The 22,190-nt window shown below is 40.6% G+C and overlaps 2 protein-coding genes across 3 annotated transcripts in view; both read right to left on the reverse strand.

The window, feature by feature from the left end:
* LOC138978785 (neuralized-like protein 4) overlaps nt 1–768 on the reverse strand; it is a 6,641-nt gene extending 5,873 nt beyond the window's left edge. Inside the window, exons 1-2 of one of the 2 annotated variants that reach the window (XM_070351570.1) lie at nt 490–768; nt 1–137 (exon numbers count right to left, since the gene is read on the reverse strand). The exon at nt 1–137 is cut by the window's left edge and continues 33 nt beyond it. In XM_070351570.1, coding sequence (XP_070207671.1) covers nt 1–108 — 108 coding nt within the window. In that variant the 5' untranslated portion in view covers nt 109–137; nt 490–768. The remainder of the gene's footprint in view (nt 138–489) is intronic. The other variant, XM_070351568.1, reaches the window with a different exon arrangement.
* A 1,423-nt stretch (nt 769–2,191) lies between these two features.
* LOC138978787 (uncharacterized) lies at nt 2,192–21,609 on the reverse strand (the record flags this gene model as incomplete). Its single annotated transcript, XM_070351574.1, is given in 6 exon segments — nt 2,192–9,831; nt 11,724–11,805; nt 12,692–12,748; nt 17,897–18,094; nt 20,079–20,240; nt 21,331–21,609. Coding segments are annotated over 6 exon segments (1,292 nt in total), but the record flags the coding sequence as incomplete, so codon positions are not given.
* Nucleotides 21,610–22,190: the final 581 nt, after the last annotated feature.

A 22,190-nucleotide genomic window follows, 5' to 3' on the forward strand; every position in this document is an offset into this window, starting at 1 on the left:
GGACACCACAATGCCGTGGTCAGCTCCCCCCGGTATGTTACTGCTGGCGGTCACACCATCCTCACTCAGCACGATGTTCTGACCGTGGTTACTGTGGAACTGCCACATCCTTCACTGACCTCTGCCTGATGTGTTTACTGTTGAAAGGCATTTGTAATTACACAAAGACTCTTTATTTTCTAATGAATTAATGCTCTAGATTGCCATGTCAGGTATTGAATTAATTCAGATGAAAATATAACTCAGCGCAGACAGCTGTTTTAAACCGTTGATTTTTGGTGGGTGTCTAAGGAGAAAGATGCTTTTATCCTATGCAAAAAAAAAATGGGCTGATATAATTATAGTGATTGACAATATAGTCGACACGCGAAGGAAGGTATCACACACCAAAAAGTAACAGCCTGGGGCGGTATATTTTTAAAGAATTAATTTTGTAAAGGGCACGGGTGCCTTTTTAGGACAATAATTCATTCAAAAATTCCAACTCACCACAGCAAGCACTTACCTGAGGCGTTTGTGTTGCTGTTTGGTATGTGACCAAGTGGAGGAATGGTCACAGTCACCTCCCACGAAATAGCCTGGCCAGAACTGAGACGGGGAGGCGGAATGTTTTCACGTCAGTGGCGGAGTGAGCCTTTAAGTGTGACAAACTGCGGTGCAAATGTTTGCTTAGTAGCTGATCCGAGTGCAGCCTTGATCCGTTTTCACATCAACAGTAGCTAGGGAGTAGGCTACATTTCAACACATTGTCTCGCTGGTGTGATAATTTTATCACATTTACGATAGACAGGACATTGCACTGGGACTGTGCATACAAAAACGATTGGCCAAACGATAGTCCTTGACATTTTATTGTCCGAGTTTCTTAGCTTGTGATTTTTTTGCTTTTTTTGTTTTGTTGCTACTGTTATATTCAGTCTGTATTTAAAATGTTTGCTGAGAGGGTGAGCTGAGGGTGTATTTAGATGCGTGTGTGTGTATGCGTGTGTGTATGTGTGTGTGCGCGCGCGCGCTCGCGTGTGTGTGCATAGGTGCATATATACACGCGTGTGTGTGTGCGTGGATATGCACGCGTGTGTGTGCGCGAGTGTAAAAGAGAGAGATCAAGAGACAGTCAGACAGACAGACATACAGACAGACAGACCGATAGACAGACAGTCTGGAGGAGAAATATACAAACAGAGACACACATAGAGAATTCAACACACACAATCAAGCTAGACAAGCTTTTATTTATACTACAAAGTCACAAGTGAACATCAGGTTACATACATATTATACGGTCTGTAAGTCAAAGATAACAAGATCATTTTCGCGGTTAAAAGAGAAATATAAAAGGCAAAGAAATAAGGGGGACAAACTAGTGTGTCTAATTTGTGCTGGGCATAAAACTTTCACCTACATGCAGGCATTAGACAACTCGCTTAAAAGTACAAAATAACTTTTCAAAAGTAAAGAATTGTTCTTTTTTCTATCTTGTGATAACACTGAAGCGAAACCAATATGACTTGAACATTTCTTGGCTTGAGCTTTCAACTGAATCCGGCCAGACAGTAACAAGGATAACGCACACATGATTTTGTTCACATAAGTTCAATATTGGCTCAAAAAGTTCATTTTTTGCAATCTATGCTTTCTAGATTTTGCAGTTCAAGAATTTATGCGGGCTAGAGTTTCTTTTCTGCAAAGAAAAGCAGAAATGTCATATTTCCAAATGAAAAAAGCAAACATCTTCTTCAGCAAAAATTAAATAATAATAACATTGTACACATGCAGACAAACATATGCACAAAAGCACTTGTGAAAAGAAAACATTGAACACACACACACACTCACTCACTCACACACACACACACACACTCACACACACTCACTCACACACACTCACACACACACACAGACACACACACTCACACACACACACACACACACAACACACACACACACACACACACACACACACACACAGAGACACAGACACACACACTCACACACACTCACACACACAAGACACACACAGACACACACACTCACACACACAGGCACACACACTCACACACACAAGACACACACACACACACACACACACACACACAACTACCAACAGCAAGAAAAGTTCCATTTCATGAATTCAAACGACCCAAGTCTTCTACATTACAGCCTTGCTCACAAAAATGGTAGACCTAGAAAATTATGCTTTCTTTTAGTTTATTGACACATACATTTTAGATCATTAATTGAATTCCCAAATTCAAAAGCTATATATCTATATAAAGAAAAAAGAAATAGTTTTATTTCTAGATCTCAACAATTGGAAAATACATAAACATTGATAACAAAAGAGTTACTTGTCTTGCATACAATATCTTCAACTCACTGTCATCGCAAATGTTTGCTTGCACACACACACACACACACACACACACACACACACACACTGTCAACGCAAATGTTTGCTCGCGCGCGCACACATACACACAGTCATCGCAAATGTTTGCTCGCGCACACACATACACACACACACACACTCACAAACACACACACATACATACATACACACACACACACACACACACACACACACACACACACCCACACACACACACACACACACACACGCATGCACGCACACACTATTTGTGCACTACAGGTTAAGGAAAACTTTGGCAAGTATAACTCTGTATCATGATCAGTGAACATGCTGATTTTTTTCCGCTTACACACAACAATGATGACAGCTTGAAGAGTTTTGTCATTCATTTCATTACACAAAATCAAATACGAAAATTACGATTTCATGCATTACATAGTTTGTGTAGAGCACCACTTTATACACTCTCTTTGATTTGCATCAAAACCACATTGAGTATTTGTTCCTTTTGTCCACAATTGTGGTACAGAGGAACCCCCTTTTAAGACCCCCCCCCATTTAAGATTTCCCCCTTTTTCAGACTGTGCTTTCTCAGATGTTCTATTCACAACCTCTATAAATTTACCCCCAATTTAAGACTCCCTGCCTTATAAGACCTGATTTTCACAGAATTTTTAAGGTCTTAAAGGGAAGGTTTCACTGTACAAACAGCGTCTACTTGGGACTATTTGTTTGTTTGTTTGTTTGCTTAACGCCCAGCCGACCGCGAAGGGCCATATCAGGGTGGAGCTGCTCTGCCACACACAAGACAGAAGTCGCAGCACAGGCTTCATGTCTCACCCGGTCACATTATTCTGACACCGGACCAACCAGTCCTAGCACTAACCCCATAATGCCAGACGCCAGGCGGAGCAGCCACTAGATTGCCAATTTTAAAGTCTTAGGTATGACCCGGCCGGGGTTCGAACCCACGACCTCCCGATCACAGGGCGGACGCCTTACCACTAGGCCAACCGTGCCGGTCTTGGGACGATTCAAAGCAATACTTATTTACTATACAAAAGTAGCAACCTAGGTGGGATTTTTGTCCATGCCGTGGAGACAAAACTTTTCTTGACTTTTACTGGGTGAGATCATTATTATGCAATTTAAAAAATGCTACAATTACAAAATGCAATACCATTTTTCAGATCTAGTTTTACACTATCTATTCCATTTTTCAGATCTAGTTTTACACTATCTATTCCAATTTTTAGATCTAGTTTTACACTATCTATTCTTGGAACAAATCTGATCTGTGTTTACAAACACACAAAAAATGAAAAATGTTCTTCAAGTAGTTCTGCAGCTTCAAACATTACCAGTATGCTTCATAACCAAAGAAAGAAACTTAAACTCCGATTCTTATCAACATCAGAAATCTAAAACTTCATAAACACAAATTACAAACCAAACATAATGATTTGTTTTAAGCAACATAATGAGGATATATTATCAATGAATTTACTAATCCAACGTCTCCATCACACTTTCCCGACACTGAATACCTATTTTCAGGATAGTAATGATCGCATCATACAGTTGACTAAAACACTTGACTAGCTACACATTTTGTCATTTGCATAGTGAATCACTGTACACACTGTGGCAGTAAACCAACTTTTGACAAGCTCTTTCTGACAAATGCATTTCTTAACACAAATGAAACTGTAAAACAAGTATTGAAGTTCATTAAAAGTGTAAACATGAGTTTAAAAAAAGAAATTGAGAACAATAAACACAATTTCAATCACAGAACTTTGTTGTGACTGTACAAAATGAGATAGAAGTGGGGTAGGGACTAGGGGAGAGAGAGAGAGAATTGAATTGAATTGAATTGAACTTTATTTAACAAGGATTAAGATTTAAGGCTACGCCTTTTCTTACAATCTGTCCTTGGGACGCATAAACACACAATAATAAAATTGCAAAATTAAAAATTAAAAGTTAAAAATTAAGAGAGAGAGAGAAATAAAAGAAAATGTCTCTTTAAAAATCTGAATGCACAGTAAGCTTTTGATGGTACATGTACAAAGAAATTACTATAATACAGATTGCACATTTGTTGTTTACGCTACTATAACTTATGCAAGCAATTAAAGCAGCACTACAGTGATTCAGACATCAGGTAAAATGTGACGTATGGCACAGTAAAATTGTACACAGACGATTTTTTTTAAAATTTTTTTATGTTATTTACATGCTAACGATATGACACGGTGAAGCTGACAATTGCAGTGATGACAACAATGATTGAACATGATTACAATGGTTAACAATGATTGAACATGATTACAATGGTTAACAATGATTGAACATGATTACACTGGTTATCTCTCAAGCAAATGCGCAGGATACAAATACAGAGGAACCCCCCTTTTAAGACCTTCCAATTTAAGATTTAAGACTACCTCGGGCGGGGATATAGCTCAGTCGGTAGCGCGCTGGATTTGTATCCAGTTGGCCGCTGTCAGCGTGAGTTCGTCCCCACGTTCGGCGAGAGATTTATTTCTCAGAGTCAACTTTGTGTGCAGACTCTCCTCGGTGTCCGAACACCCCCCGTGTGTACACGCAAGCACAAGACCAAGTGCGCACGAAAAAGATCCTGTAATCCATGTCAGAGTTCGGTGGGTTATAGAAACACGAAAATACCCAGCATGCTTCCTCCGGAAACGGCGTATGGCTGCCTAAATGGCGGGGTAAAAAAACGATCATACACGCAAAATTCCACTCGTGCAAAAAACACGAGTGTACGTGGGAGTTTCAGCCCACGAACGCAGAAGAAGAAGAAGACTATCTCCCTTGTAAGACCTTAATTCTTTAGATTTTCTGTTCATAACCTCTGTATATTTACTTCCATTTTAGGTCTCCTCCTTTTTAAGGCCTGATTTTCTCAGATTTTTAGAGGTAGTAAAAAGGTGGTTCCACTATACATGACACGTGATTATGAAAGTAACTTCTTCTTCTTCAGCGTTCCAGAATTGTCTGGTTTCGTGTGAGCTCGTTTGCCCATTTGGGTTCCCCACACTATACTCTGAGAGCATAGTCAGCTCACTCCGCTTTCGTTGAGTAGGCATGCTGGGTATTTTCGTGTTTCCATAACCCACCGAACTCCGACATGGATTACAGGATCTTTTCCGTGCGCACTTGGTCTTGTGCTTGCGTGTACACACGAAGGGGGTTAAGTCACTAGCAGGTCTGCACACAAGTTGACCTGGGAGATCGGAAAAATCTCCACTCTTAACCCACCAGGCGGCAGCGACCGGGATTCGAACTCACGACCTCCCGATTAGGAGGCCGACGTCTTACCACCACGCCACTGCGCCCGTCTATGAAAGTAACAATGATCACATACTACAGTGGAACCTCTCTTTTAAGACCTTGCTTTCTCACAGTTTCTGTTCGTTAAACCCCTGAAAAAGTACTAGCCTCGATCTTTTTAAAGACCTGGTTTTCTAAAAGATTTTCTCAAGGTTTTTAAAGGGGGTTCCCAATACACTACAATAAAGTGACAGTAGGTATATGACATCAATATGACATTGATAAAAACACTAATTGCACAGGGAATTTAAGGTACCCTGTTAACCATTATACGTTTCATATTTTCTACTTATTTCATTTGCTCTTGCTTCTGACAATATACTACATGCATGCAATCGGTTATAATATGTTTATCATAGAAGAAGCTGGAACTTTCCATGTGGAATTTCTTCATTGCACATAAAAATCAAGAACAGAAATATAATGTCAAGACCCTCTCTTTGAAAACTTTTTTTTTTTTTCCCCTCCAAAATGTTAATCAATCAATAAACACGTGATAACATGATTTTCTCAGATCTTTGGGAGGTCTTGGGGGGGAGTGGGGATGGGGGGTCTTTTGTTTATCTGTGAACTCTGTGGTTAACAAGCTTGTGCATGGACAGGTACATGTACTGGTAAGACAAACTCTCAGTCAGATACACAAGACATATTTAAAAATGCATTTTCCCCCCTCAAATGCCATCATTATCAAGCAAGTGTATGTACAGTGAGATTATACCTGTAAACAATTGTTTAAAAATTCAAGTAAAATACCACAAATATCAAAGCAGGAATAATCTTTCTTTATTTGGTGTTTAACGTAGTTTTCAACCACGAAGGTTATATCGCGACGTGGAAAGGGGGGGGGATGGGATAGAGCCACTTGTTAATTGTTTCTTGTTCACAAAAGCACTAATCAAAAATTTGCTCCAGGGGCTTGCAACGTAGTACAATATATGACCTTACTGGGAGAATGCAAGTTTCCAGTACAAAGGACTTAACATTTCTTACATACTGCTTGACTAAAATCTTTTCAAAAATTGACTATATTCTATACAAGAAACACTTAACAAGGGTAAATGGAGAAACAGAATCCGTTAGTCGCCTCTTACGACATGACATGCTGGGGAGCATCGGGTAAATTCTTCCCCCTAACCCGCGGGGGGTAAAGCATGAGGAATAACTCGGTGTACAAAATCTGCTGTCATTTCGCTGTTTGTAGAAATTGCATCTGATGCATGGTTTAATGTTCTGTTTGCTCAGATACACTGAATCATAGACTTCACTCATAATGAAAAGCTCCTTATCTAAGCAAATCCACAGGAAGTGCAGTGATCCACATCAACATTCCTTATTCTGTTCAGTCAATGCATTTTGCGTTACACTTGTCATCTTTCTTTATTCGGTGTTTAACGTCGTTTTCAACCACGAAGGTTATATCGCGACGGGGAAAGGGGGGAGAGGGGATAGAGCCACTTGTTAATTGTTTCTTGTTCACAAAAGCACTAATCAAAAAATTGCTCCAGGGGCTTGCAACGTAGTACAATATATGACCTTACTGGGAGAATGCAAGTTTCCAGTACAAAGGACTTAACATTTCTTACATACTGCTTGACTAAAATCATTACAAACATTGACTATATTCTATACAAGAAACACTTAACAAGGGTAAAAGGAGAAACAGAATCCGTTAGTCGCCTCTTACGACATGCTGGGGAGCATCGGGTAAATTCTTCCCCCTAACCCGCGGGGAGTTGTTCAGTCAACGCATTTGTGCTCTTTAATACATTTTGCGTTACAATTGTCAGAAGTCTCTGATTCTAACTGAATGGAATGCACCTCAATCCACCCCCTCCCCAAAATACCAGCATTCTTTATTCTGTTCAGTCAATGCATTAATGCATTTGTTCTTTTAAACACTCTTAGCCCCTCACACTTCTTGGAAGTCTCCGATTCTAAATGTATAGAATGCACCCCCCAACTTTTTTTTTTAATTTAAAAAAAGTTCCTCTTTCTAGAAGGCTGAATTACAGTATTCATGAAAGCCAGTGCCTACATAGTTTACATGGCTTACTGGCACTTTACCTTTTTTTTTTGTGCATGAAAATATCGCATCATCACTTGCTTTCATTTCGAATCCCTTGAAGAAGAAGTTCTAATTTCTAAACCTTTAGGTGCTAGGAGTCAAGTACAAATCCATAGATAAATACACTGCAATGCAATTGCTGCTGTTACTGGCAAACTGTACAACAAACGTTGCTACTGAATAGATGTTATCCTTAATGGCACACAAGGTGAAAAACTAAACCCGCCGAGTATCTGTTTATCGGTCCAGTTATTATTCTGCCATGCAGGCGGGGATGTAGCTCAGTCGGTAGCGCGCTGGATTTGTATCCAGTTGGCCGCTGTCAGCGTGAGTTCGTCCCCACGTTCGGCGAGAGATTTATTTCTCAGAGTCAACTTTGTGTGCAGACTCTCCTCGGTGTCCGAACACCCCCGTGTGTACACGCAAGCACAAGACCAAGTGCGCACGAAAAAGATCCTGTTATCCATGTCAGAGTTCGGTGGGTTATAGAAACATGAAAATACCCAGCATGCTTCCTCCGAAAGCGGCGTATGGCTGCCTAAATGGCGGGGTAAAAACGGTCATACACTTAAAAGCCGTGGGAGTTTCAGCCCATGAACGAACAAACAAAAAAAAAGTTCTGCCATGCACACACCAAGGTTTCTTTTTGTTGTGTGTCTTACACAGGGTGGGTGATTAGCTACACCTTGGGTTACCATTAAATGTTACCATGTATAGTTCTTCAATGACAATCATCACAGTGATTACAGTTTCTTTTGTTTCTGTTTTGTGACGAACTTTACATTCCTTGCTCTTGGGATGTCTGAAACTGCAAACAGTATTCATACAGTGTATTATGCATTTCAATTTTGTAAGGTGTATCTCGACACTAATTACTAAAGAGAATACATGTATTAATATTCACTCCATTCGTAAAGTCTATTTCTTCACTTGGCAGCTGTGGACCAAATCTAAGGGTTTTATTCTCTGCATGTTCAATGTTCCACTACATCGTGTGCCAGTCAAACTGGCGATAATTAATATATTAAAATGTTATCCTTTTGCACCGTGTATATTTGACTTGGCAGTGGTAGAACAAATCTCATGGTGTCATTTTCATTCTCTGTGTGTTAATTCTGCTTTCCATCCAGCGCTGGAGATAGAAACTGGAGAGTATATCAACATTTAAACGCCATATGTAAAGGTCTGTTTCTGACATAGTAAATCATTCTGCCTTGCACACACCAAGGGTTTCTTCGTTTTAGTGTTTGTGACATTAGAGCAGTTACTAGGCTATACGGTGGGCGATTGCTGAGTAACAAAGGAGTGATTCTGTTTCGGTTAGGGTTAGATTCTGTTATCAGAAACAAAAAAGGAATATTCATATTTAAGGTAGTGATTCTGTTCTCAGAACAAAACAGAATATTGATATTCAAACTTCATTTGTAAGGTGTAGTATTTCTTGACTTGGCAGCGGTGGAAATGATCTCAGATTTTTTTTTTAAATCTCATATTTTTTATTTGTCTTAATTCTGCACGTGTTTAATTCTTCTCTTCCTCCGGTGCTGGAGAGTCAAACTGAAAGGGAACATAACGCTCCTCCTCTTCCTGTTGCTCGTTGAGCGCGTTCTGATGGATGGCCAGACGAACGTTGTCCACGGTTTCGTAGAAATTCTCCCCCGTGCTGTAGTCGTAGTGGTGGTCCACCAAGTCTGCTTCATCGTACACGTTCCCGACTGCACCTTCCTCGGGCGGGTTCGAACCCCCAGCCGCGTACAACAACTTCTGCGCCGTGATGTCGTTGTAACTGTCCGCCGCCTGGGATTTGAGGGTGGGGTTGGGGTTGTAGATGTTCTCCCCCCGTTTAGGGAGAGGGGGACCGCAGAGGGGTCGCTTTACAGGGGTCGGGGCCTGAGAGTAGCTGGTGCTTCCAGCGCAGCAGGTGCTGTCGATGAAGTCGTCGGATGTGGGTGGGGGGTTGAGGGGCGCCCTAACGTCGCCATAGTAAGGATTGGAGAAAAAGACTGAAGGCTCCTCCTCCTTCTCTTTCCTGCTTCTGTTGAGAACAAAATTATGTGTTCAGTGCAGGAAAATGGGCACAAATATTAATACAATGTAAAGGGAGATTATTCTTTTTTTAAAAATTGGAGCTTAGAGTTGACAGGCTACAGTATTCTCCCCTTAAAAACAAAATTATGTGTTCAGTGAAGGAAACAAGAAAATGGGCAAAAATATTGATACAATGGAAAGGGAGATTATTTGTTTTTTTATAAGGAGCTTAGAGTTGACAGGCTACAGTATTCTCCTTTTTTTTCCCCTAATAGGTGACATGTAGCCTTAATGTCAGTATCAAGCTAAAGTCACAAAAACACAAGTGACAAAAACTTCAGCGCATGCACAAGTCCTTTTAAAAGTTCAAGTTTTCAAGTTTTTATTGGTCCACCTCGTTCACAGGAAAGAGACTGACACTCGGAAAGACACACATACACTAATACACACATACATGATATTTCTTCTTTCACCAGCCTTTTTGACTAGGGATTAAAAATGGCATTTCTTGAGTAGTTTTCTTCAGCAAATTTTTTTTCTTTTTATTTTCTACCATCCATCTTAATATTTGGCATATTCTATGCACAGCTAATATTCCATAAGAATAACCTTGAGTTGTTTCAGGCGTTTCTTCACGAAGGGAACTTACATTTTTTTAAGTTCTCTCCCTTCAGCGATCCATTATAGACACGGATACAGTGGGACCACCCTCTTAAGACCCCCTAATTTAAGACTCCCTCCCTGTAAAGATCATGTTTTCTTAGACTTTTTGTTTTCCTCCGAAAACGGCGTATGGCTGCCTAAATGGCGGGGTAAAAAACGGTCATACACGTAAAATTCCATTCGTGCAAAAAACACGAGTGTACGTGGGAGTTTCAGCCCACGAACGCAGAAGAAGAAGAAGACTTTTTGTTCACAACCTCTGTAAATTTACCCCCATTTTAAAACTCCCTCCTTTTCAAGACCTGATTATCTCAGATTTTTGGAGGTATTGAAAAGGGGGGTTCACTGTGGTGCACAGCCAATCAAACACACAGTATTTGTGAACATATAGTAGTGGCCGGGGTGGCGCGTGCTCGCAGTGAAACCACTGGGCCAACAAGGCGGATCTATCCACAGCGAAACCGTAGCAAACGCCCTACTGCAGTTCTCTTATCGGGCATGGGAACAAAGTTACATCAATAAAGTCTGAAAGTGACCTAAGGTTCTAAAATAATACATTATGCATCCAGATGAGTAAATAAACAGCTCTCATACAGTGGAACCCCCCCCCCCCCCCCCCTTTTAAGACCTATACAAATCTTAGAAAATCAGGTCCTAAACAGGAAGGAGTCTTCTTCTTCTTCTGCGTTCGTGGGCTGAAACTCCCACGTACACTCGTGTTTTTTGCACGAGTGGAATTTTACGTGTATGACCGTTTTTTACCCCGCCATTTAGGCAGCCATACGCCGTTTTCGGAGGAAGCATGCGGGGTATTTTCGTGTTTCTATAACCCACCGAACTCTGACATGGATTACAGGATCTTTTTCGTGCGCACTTGGTCTTGTGCTTGCGTGTACACACGGGGGGTGTTCGGACACCGAGGAGAGTCTGCACACAAAGTTGACTCTGAGAAATAAATCTCTCGCCGAACGTGGGGACGAACTCACGCTGACAGCGGCCAACTGGATACAAATCCAGCGCGCTACCGACTGAGCTACATCCCCGCCCCTGGAGGGAGTCTTAAAATGGAGGTAACTGTACAGGGGTTATGAACAAAAAATGTGAAAAAAACAAGGTCTTAAAAGGGAGGATGTCTTATATTGGGGGGTTCCACTGAATTGTGTCTAGCTCATAATAAAAGAGTCTGATTTCAAAAGTCTGAAAATTATCATGTGTGCTACTGTCTCCACTACTTACCTGCGTCTAAAGATGAAGAGACCTATACACAGGCCCAGGATCAGCCCACAGACCAGTCCCAGCACCAAAACGATGATGGATACTGCAATCACATGGCACATGTACATCAATTAGTCGGTACATCAATAAGGCAAGTCATTAAAACGACAGCTGAGACTGCATCCGCAAGCATATGAGCAAGGGTTGAATCATCTTAGTGAAATAATGCATGAAAAGATTAATAAATCCAGGAGTAAAATGAATTCGTGAATGAAAAACTGCAAGTAAGAAATTAATCCAGGTTTAAATTATACCATAACAAGAACAAATAATCAAGAAGCATTGAAAAAATCATAAATAAATTAGGCAAACATCAATTTGTAGATCAGAATAATTACATTTGTGACCCTCCACCACGGAATGGGTCGCATGTCACCTTTGCATGATTTTCATATTTTTACATTTTCCTAAAGAGTTTGTTATGCTCTATCTAGTGGTGAAAACCGTTTTATAAAAGAGCAAAAACTGTTTGTGTTATAAGCCTGTGACTAAGGTGACCCTCACACTGTTATCAGACACTCCCCGGACTTATATTTAAGCCTAGCGCAAAACCACGCGAGGTGACATGCGACTCATTTCGTGGTGGAGGGTCACATTTACTTAAAGTATTTACCATGACAAAACAATAAACAGAACTGGAAAATAAAAAATAAATAAATTACAATTAGTTAACAAAAAAAGAACATTAAAGTAGACAGTTGAAAAGTATTTTTAATAGGGCAGCAACAAATTAGAAGTTAATAATAATATTTGTGTAAGTGTTGGTTACATTTTCACATAACGCCAGTGTACTTTAATGTACATTTGTTTTAAAAGGATTGTTTTAAACCAATTAGTTAAAGCCTGTCCAGCTGGTGTGCTAAATTGTCCAAAAAAAATAATTTCAGACAAAATAAAAAAATAGTAGAAAACATTTTAGATGTACTTACTTGTACTGTTTGCTGTCTGGTCCTGGTGAACTTCCAGCTTGCTCATTTGAGTGTTGCCTGTAACACACCGAGAGAAAAACAATCCAATATTTGATACTGGTAACAAATAACCAATAGAAAAACGATCATGGAGGATAGCAGGTGCAAACCCAGGATACTATGACATTTTTTTCCCTTGATTTTGTCCAGCTCTGAGACACATAAAATAAGGGATATGTTTGTGTTTCAATTAAAGATTTAAAAAAAAAATGTCAATTTCAACCCAGAGCCGTTTTGATCATCTACAAAACAACTCATTCATGTACAGTTGAACCCCCTTCTAGAACCTCCACATATCTGAGAAAATCAGGCTTAAACAGGAGGATTGAGTCTTAAAATGGGGGTAAATTTACAGAGGTTATCATTCACTGAACAGAAAGTCTGAGAAAGCAAGGTCTTAAAAGGGGTCGGGTAGGAGTCTAAAATTGGGGGGTCTTAAGGAAAAAAAAAAAAGTCTGTTTACGGTATCCCGACCGACCCTATTTTTTCGCGCGACCCTAGACTATTTTTTGGCATTTGGATACCACTTCTAAAAATAGATGCAATGTGAACAAAGTTTAAAACTTTTTCCAATTTTTTTGTGTGCAGACTATAGAAGAATATTGTAAGAGACAATAAAGCTATTTTTGTTTCAAAATGTTGGTCTGTGTTTACTTAGTTGAATGAATGGTGTTCATTCGTTTGCGAAAATGGGTGGTCGTTTTGTGACATGAAAAAGCTGACTGAAAGTGTTGGTCAGCAAACTGAACAGAATCATTATAACTGATCGTTTCCAGCATAACATTATCATGTGATGTTACTTTTCTCATGCTGTGAAAGTTTGTTTCAAAAATATTTGTTAATCTTGCCAAAATTGGCATTCTTCTTTACGATCAACAACGTAACACTCTGTTTCCCACATGTACACGCTTTGTTTTGCAACTCTACAGCAAGCTCCGAAATCTGGGTGGTACTACTTTTTGTCTCGAACACATGTCCACTGTGTTCCTTGTGTGTACGCGCAATGAGAAACACTAAGGTTGAGCTAACAAAACATATTTCGTTGTGTAATGCTATTACCCAGTTTTGTTTCCAGTTTCTGATGTTACGTTGTTATCAAAACATTTTACTAGATCGTACAAAAGACAAAATATCTCAGAACTATTTTGACACACATTCCCTCTACTACCAAGCGGAAGGATATCATAATGCACTTCGGCTGACCACGCGGTTTACATCGCCAGCGAGATTCAGTTTGAATTTGGGTTCTCATTGTGTTGCATGTGTGACGTTGTTATCCCGACACTTCTGTGCTGATCTATAGTTTACAGCAAATTCTATGCATATAAATGCTTATGCATTGTTTAAATAAATAACTGTATGATTGTTCTTTACGTTCGGCTAAGATGAGTGTGCTCTTGACTTGACAAAATACCGAACTTGATCTGAACGCAGTTTCATACTTGATTTCAGCAGTCAGTAAATTTTTGGATCTCCGGCGAAACTCTTTTCAAACTTGTGCTCCGATACTTTTTGTAACAATAGATAGCATTTTTTTGGTGCAGATTTTGCTTCTGTAACTTTTCAACAGTACTATTCATATACGCGCCTTGATTGAATACTTTCTTGCTTCGATTTAAAATTTCTCATCAACCTCGTAACGAGGAAGACCGGAGTCTCCCGATTCTTTGTGACGAAGTTAGCCCGATTGTAGGGTAATCGGACACACAATCTTCTTCAGAAGCCAAACGTGTATCAATCACGGCTGTATTTTATGTTGTTTTTAACTGCAAAAAACTGTTCGGGAAACAGGGATGTCGTTAGGCATCGGACATATAACGATGAAAATCCCCAAATGTCCGATTCACATTGCCGCATGTCGGTCAGATGTCCTATCGTTTTAGCCTGAGCGTGGTCATTGTCCGATATGTACTCCATTCCTTCGGACAGCGCGATATTCGTTAATTTTCATTTTAAGATACCGGCAAATCTTCTAACAGACCGAACGCTCTCGTGTTCAGCTGACACTGAAGTTGTCAGTGCCGCGTGCGAATCTTTTCTTTTGTCGGGAATTCCCGAACCGTTTGCGGTATGCGCCGTTTGGGTATAACCGTCTCGGTGCAGCGCACTGATCTAAAAATAGTGGATTCTTTTTAGATCAGTGCATGCTACAGGAGTACGGGAGACAACTCCAACTGACTAAATTTGTAGTCTGCTTTTGTTTTCGATACGAGACGAAGCACTGAATTATGCCGGTGAAAAAAAACCTAAAGCCTGCAAAAGATCAGCATTAGATCAAACCGATCATTTTGTTTGTCAACTTTTATCCAAATCATGCAGTATTTAATCAAAGTAAGAGCTCTGAAGTTGTTCATGTTTTTTTGTGTGTGTGTGTGGTTTCTTTGAAACTAAACAAATACAACATTATACGCACACTGTGTTGATGTATTTACTATATTATGTGTGTGTTCTACAGCGCTCGCGCGTGGGTGTGCGCGCGTGGGTGTGTGCGTGTGTGTGTGGGCGCATGACTTTGGAACAATTCCATGGAATGTGTTATAAGCTATTTGGCGCAAATTCATAATGTCCTATTACACTTTCTGAAAGCGGTCAAATGTCCTATTGATGCTGAAGAACTCAGGACATTTGTCCTATAGGTATGAATTTGTAGCAACATCCCTGGGGAAAAGATGGGTGATTTATTAGTGCGGTTGAAAATGGCCTCACAAGATCTCGTTCGTAACTCGGAACCGTTAGAATGATGTTCTTCGTTACGATGTTGAAAAAGAGTCGTCAAAGTCGCTTTACAGTTTCGTGCAAGTTCTTAAAAACGGCAGTGTTTATTTCACTTCTTTAAAAGACATTTCTGCATTACTTTCGGGCAGTCGAGATGCTACTATTTTGCAGCGTTGTTTTGATTTGTGTTTCTTCATTGTCAACGTCACGCGGACCCGACTCGTCGCCATCTTTGTAACGATGCTGATGCGATGTCAAAAGATTGCCGTGTGCTTGAATCTTTTTTTATTTAGCCTTTTGATTTCAAAGAATAATCCGGGTTTTTTTTCTTTGTGTATTGTTCTGAAAGTGCTGAACCAGTCGCCTGTCTACCCTGCCCCTAACCAGTCGCCTGACGGTCCTGCCCCAGACAAGTCACCTGTCTACCCTGCTCCAGACAAGTCACCTGTCTACCCTGCTCTAGACAAGTCACCTGACGGTCCTGCCCCAGGCAAGTCACCTGTCTACCCTGCTCCAGACAAGTCACCTGTCTACCCTGCTCTAGACAAGTCACCTGACGGTCCTGCCCCAGACAAGTCACCTGTCTACCCTGCTCCAGACAAGTCATCTGTCTACCCTGCTCCAGACAAGTCATCTGTCTACTCTGCCCCAGACAAGTCACCTGTCTACCCGGCTTCAGACAAGTCGTCTGATTGTCCTGCCCCAGACAAGTCGCCTGTCTACCATGCCCCAGACCAGTCGCCTGACTGCCCTGCCCAAGACCAGTCCCCTGACTGCCCTGACCCAGACCAGTCGCCTGTCTACCAGTGACACAGACCAGTCACCCGACTGCCCTTCCCTGCCCCCTTCAATCTCGCCAACCAATACTTCTCAAGTGAGTGAAGGATGCTTCATTGAAGTACCTTTGCTTGGTCGTCAGAGAACTGTCTTTTTCTACGCCAAAGTTATTGACGTTGACAGTAGCACTTGGGGACCTGCTTCTTCACTATCTGAAGCTGAAGCCAGACACTAACAGTTATGTATGGGCAGACAAGGCATGGCTCTCTGCCAGCAGCGAGAACAAAGCTGTTCCAGCACCCAGACTAGCCCCTGGTCGAGGCATTGCATTTGTTTTTGACATTTCATACTGACTTTTTTGTACATTCTTAGTATCATTTTTTGGGTTTTTTGTTTACTTTGACTTTCAAAAATTTCACTTTGCCCTTAGATTTTTTCCCCTTTCTTTTTATTGCAAGTAAATAATGGATAAAACAATATGTGTTATTAACATATTGTTGTGTGTTCCTTTCTTGGACTTGGATTTTGATTTTGGTTCACTTTCATCAGCTATTTCAAATAATTCTCAGTTGAGTTGCCTTTGGGGTTCCATGCTACATGCTCATCAATATCTATTTGTTCTGATACTATTTTGCACTCTTGTTATTCTCATTACTGTTGGGGGAGTAACACTGGGAAATGTAACCAAAAAGATTAAGAGTTTGAAGGAAAGGAGTTCAAGTTTCTTGTTTAGAGAATTTTTTTCTGATTTGTATTTTTGACTTTAATTGGCCTCAAAATATGTTTTCTTGTAATCCTAATTTTGCATTGAATTAATGAATAAAGCAGTTTATATTTATTAACCTGTTGTTCTGTGTTAGCTTTTTGACTTGAATGTTGACTGTGGTTCATTTTGATCAGATAAATCAAAGTATGCTTTGCCGAGTTGCTTTTTGGGTTCCATGTTACATCGGAGATGGCATTGCATAATCATCAATATCTATTTAGATAAAAGTAATTTGCACCATTTAAATTATCCACACTGTTTGGGGAGTGATACTGGTAAATGTTGATTAGGAAATGTTACAAAATATTAACAGATACTTTTATAGGAAAAACAGAATTGGTGTTGTTTTCTTTTACAAAACTCACTTTAAAGTTTTTTTTCTTATTTTTTTTTTCTTTCAAGTTTTACTTTGGGAGGGTGTTGAGAGTAGTTGTTGCAGCAAAACTGCATAGAACAATGTTAAAAAAGAGAGAAAAACTGACTTTAAGAGATGTTTTTAGTGTGATTTTTGTTTCCATGTTACACGCGTTATTTTGGTCATTTATGAACTTTGTCATAACTTTATGCACAAAGTTATAACTGGATTAGCTTTTTTTTTTACAACATCATGTGAAGAACATTTGTATCTTTCTATTTACATCTCATTTGAACTTTCTGGTGGGCATTTAATTTTTGACACCTATGTCACAGTATGAGACCCAGCTTTAGAGAATGACCCATATATATATATATATATGTCATTTTCAGTGCTAATTGGATTAGTGTACGCCCTCAATATGACTCTCACTACTGCATTGCTGACAACTGTTCTCTCTACTTTCCTATATACTGACCATGTTTTACCATGTACACACACATATATATGCCTGTTGTCCCAAATCAGCAAAAACTTTGCATGGATATCTTACCGATCATTTCTACTTGAACATCGGGTACCATTTTCATCAGCATGGCTGTGTCATTCACTGTTGTGTTCGGCAACAGAGTGGTTGTTGATGGTTTTGTTGTTGCTGTTGTTGTTGTTGTCGTGGGTATGGTGGTGGTTGTGGTGGTGGTGGTGGTAGTTGTTGTTGTGGTTGTGGTGGTGGTTGTCTTTGGGAGTAGAGCTGAAAACAGAGGGAAATAAAAAGTTACAACTGTGGTCGGTCGTAAGCACACAGGTGTATTTCATAGAGTACTTAATCTGCTTTCAGCAATAATCTTCAATATAACCGATTCAGTGCCCCATATGGACGGATTCTAGGTGACCCTCTAAATGTTATAACGTTCAGGCAGGGACCCTTTTTGTTTATCACGCTAAAAATTAACAAGACAAAGTAAAAATGTAATTCAACAATATCAGCGTGATTTATTCTAAAGAATGACACTTCAAATGCTGTCAGATAATACTCTCTTTATCTAAAAAAAATACCGAAAAGCGAGTTTTGTCGGTGGGTGCGTTACGGAACAGCAAGGCACCGCCCATCGTCTGAGTGTGCAATGCCGATCGCTCACTTGAAATCTAAATGATCAAAGTTCGGAAAAATCAAGGGAAATTGCGTCACTCACTTTACATCAAATGTATCTTTACGTCATTTCCCATCCGTCTGGAGTCGGTTCTAAATCTGTCGCTCTCTGTTCAACGAGAAAAAGCGAAGCAACCGAAACGCATGTTCAACATGATTTATCTTGTGAGATTGTTGTGTGTCAAAGGCATTTGACCTGTGAATATTCATCACGTCAGGTGTGTTACTCTGATTGGCTGACTCAGGTCACGAGAATTCTTTGACTGACAGGCATAATCAGGTAGAAGCGCTCAAGTTCCCATTGCGGCTGTTCTGTGAAATTCGCGGGGTCGCTTCAAAATTTCTTTTGGTCAAATTAAACGGTAATAAAACCGTTATTTCTAATATGCTGACTGTTAGCAAATGATAACAGACATGTCTCACAAACGATATCAGCATTCGCCTAAAAGGCTCATGCTTGATATCTTTTTTCTCAACATGTCTTGTTATCATTTGCTAACAGTCAGCATATTAGAAATAACTCATAATATCGATCAACTTTCATAAACTTCCAAACATGCATTGTCCTTTGTACTTTCACAAGCAGGATGCTCTCACCACAAAAAAGCCGGCACTGACAGAAAATCCAATTCTACCATACCAGTACCAGTACCATACTTTGAAGTAAAGCTGAAAATCTACTATCAGTACAACTCTCTCAAGAAAGGAACTTTACTCTTAGCCCAAGTACAGTACATTGTAGTAGCTGCATAACTATGCACTGTGGGTAGGGAGATTTGTATTTTAATGTCTACAGCGTGCTTCTTAAAGTTCACACAACAACTGCGGAATCAAGGTCACTTCAAGCCTTAATACTCACAATGTGCAGTCTTCACCCCCACCCCCACCCCCACCCCCTCCATTTATTATGTTTTACAGTTCCAGTGAAATCACATTTGATGCCACTCTCAACACACACACACACACACACACACACACACACACACACACACACACACACACACACACACACAAACACACACGCACAGCACCCACCCACCCTCCCCCGCACTCCACACACACAAACACACTGTTATGTTATGTTATATGAAGTCTTATATCGCGCGCGTATCTCCAGACTCGGACTCAAGGCGCAGGGATCTATTTATGCCGTGTGAGATGGAATTGTTTACACAATACATCACGCATTCACATCGACCAGCAGATCGCAGCCATTTCGGCGAATATCCTACTTTTCACGGCCTATCATTCCAAGTCACACGGGAATTTTGGTGGACATTTTTTATCTATGCCTATACAATTTTGCCAGGAAAGACCCTTTTGTCAACCGTGGGATCTTTAACGTGCACACCCCAATGTAGTATATATACGAAGGGACCTCGGTTTTTCGTCTCATCCGAAAGACTAGCACTTGAACCCACCACCTAGGTTAGGAAAGGGGGGAGAAAATTGCTAACGCCCTGACCCAGGGTCGAACTCGCAACCTCTCGCTTCCGAGCGCAAGTGCGTTACCACTCGGCCACCCAGTCCTGTTAAACACTACACCACAAACAACTACAACTATACAAAAACTCCATCTACTCACGATATTCACAGATGTAGGAGTAGTCCTCCACCCAGCTACACTTGTAGTCGTGCCACCGGCCCCCCTCGTCCAAACGCAGCAGGCCGCAGTCCTCAAAGCAGAAGATGTGGCAGCTGGGCTGACCCGACGCCCAGTTATCATAGCCATCCTTTACCCGATGGTCTGCACAGCACAAACAAAATTCACCATCACCTTATAGCCATTCTCTGCTACAGTGGAACCTCGGATCCCTTTTAACTCATTGACTGTTGGCTTCAGTCGCTTGCTGTAACGTCCATCTAACACCTGCATTCCTGCATGTTGATACACAGTTACTACACAGTTACTACAATTCTGAGTGACCTAGCTGCTGCAGCTAGCACAGCTGATCTCGGCTAAACAAAACTTGGTCAACATACTGGTGGGGTAGAAAGTGTTAAGACCCCCAAATTTAAGACTCCCTCCCTTTTAAGACCTTGTTCTCTCAGGATTTTTTTTGGGGGGTCATAAACTTCATTTTAAGACTACAAATGTACCTCCTTATTATTAAGACCTGTCTTTCTCAGTTTCTTGGAGGTCTTAAAATAGGGGTTCAACTGTGTTTCTGGACAAGTACAGGTTGTTGAACCTTTTGATAACAACCAACCAAGGGAACAGCTAAAAGTTTACAAGACTGCTTCCCTTATAAGATCTGATTTTCTTACATTTTTCAAGGTCATAAAAGTAGGATTCCACTGTAGTGTAAAAGCCTTAACAGATTTATGGTAAGTTTTCTTGATCGTTTTCACAGGGAGAAAAGAATTCTTAAATGATGCGATAAAAGGGAAAGCAGATTACCCTTACCGAAATCTAGTATACCATGAATGTGCTACATGTAGCGCATAATTAGTATCTTGTTGGAACGTATGTGGTACGTGCTAGAAATGTGCCAAATTGGAACCATGGACTTAGAAGAAAAAACAATTGACAAATGCAGTATAATATACCACAAATGTGACCCTCCACCATGGAATGAGTCGCATGTCACCTTTGCATTATTTTCATATTTTTACATTTTCTTAAACAGTTTGTTATGCTCTATCCAGTGGTGAAAACCGTTTTAGAAAAGAGCGAACACTTTTTGAGTTAAAAGCCTGTGACTAAGGTGACCCTCACACTGTTACCAGACACCCCCCGGACTTATATATATACAGATATATATATAAAGAAATCCAGGAGTTACAAACCAAAATTAAATTCTTTTGCATTCATTTCTTAAAACCGCACGACTTACTTGTAACCCATCTCCAGTCCATCTCATTTTGGCGGTCGGACGCTCCAATCCACACCCCATTGCCCGGCCAGTGAAAGCTTTGCAGGCTGTTTACGATGAAATTCTGGGTTGATCTTTCGCGAATGGTCACCAGGTGGCCCCTTCTGGAGCGGCAATCGGCACTGGCACCGGACCAAGTCCTTTCACGTGGAATAAACTGGTAGCAAGAGTCCCCATGCGTCTTGACATATCTGTTGACGGTCACCTGAGGGGGGCATCGGTAGGTCTCATCCTTGTAACCTGTGAGGGAAAAATGTAAACCTGAATTCAATTGTAAAAAGATATATAATGTGTGTAACTTTATCTCGAATAGTGGAAAAGACACCTCTTTGTTTGTGTCACAGTGTGTGTGTGTGTGTGTGTGCGTGTGTGTGTGTGTGTGTGTGTGTGTGTGTGTGTGTGTGTGTGTGTGTGTGTGTGTGAGTGTGTGTGTGTGTGTGTGTGTGCGTGTGTATACAACTGTATACATGTTGTTTTATACCTTTAGAAACTGAATCACATTGCAACTAGAAAACAAATGCTACCACAAAACCACAAAACATTCCTGTGGGCTCTTGCATTGCTAAATGTATGCAAACAAAACATCTGAGATGTTTTGCTTCTCTGATCCTACCCTAACAACCCCACACCCAAATTCCTCCCTGACCCCCATTTCTCTCCCTCTGAGCCATATCTTGTGTCACCCTTGTAACAGAGAATTCCAGGGCACATTCTGACAGTCTTCAAAGACAAAGACAGTGGAGGGAGGAAACTAGTTTTTCACAGACACACCAACCTAGCTTTATCAATGACAGGAAACAGTCACACCCTTTCTGCACCCA

Source organism: Littorina saxatilis, linkage group LG10, assembly GCF_037325665.1.
Source record: "Littorina saxatilis isolate snail1 linkage group LG10, US_GU_Lsax_2.0, whole genome shotgun sequence".
In the NCBI taxonomy this organism is placed as follows: Eukaryota; Metazoa; Mollusca; class Gastropoda; order Littorinimorpha; family Littorinidae; genus Littorina; species Littorina saxatilis.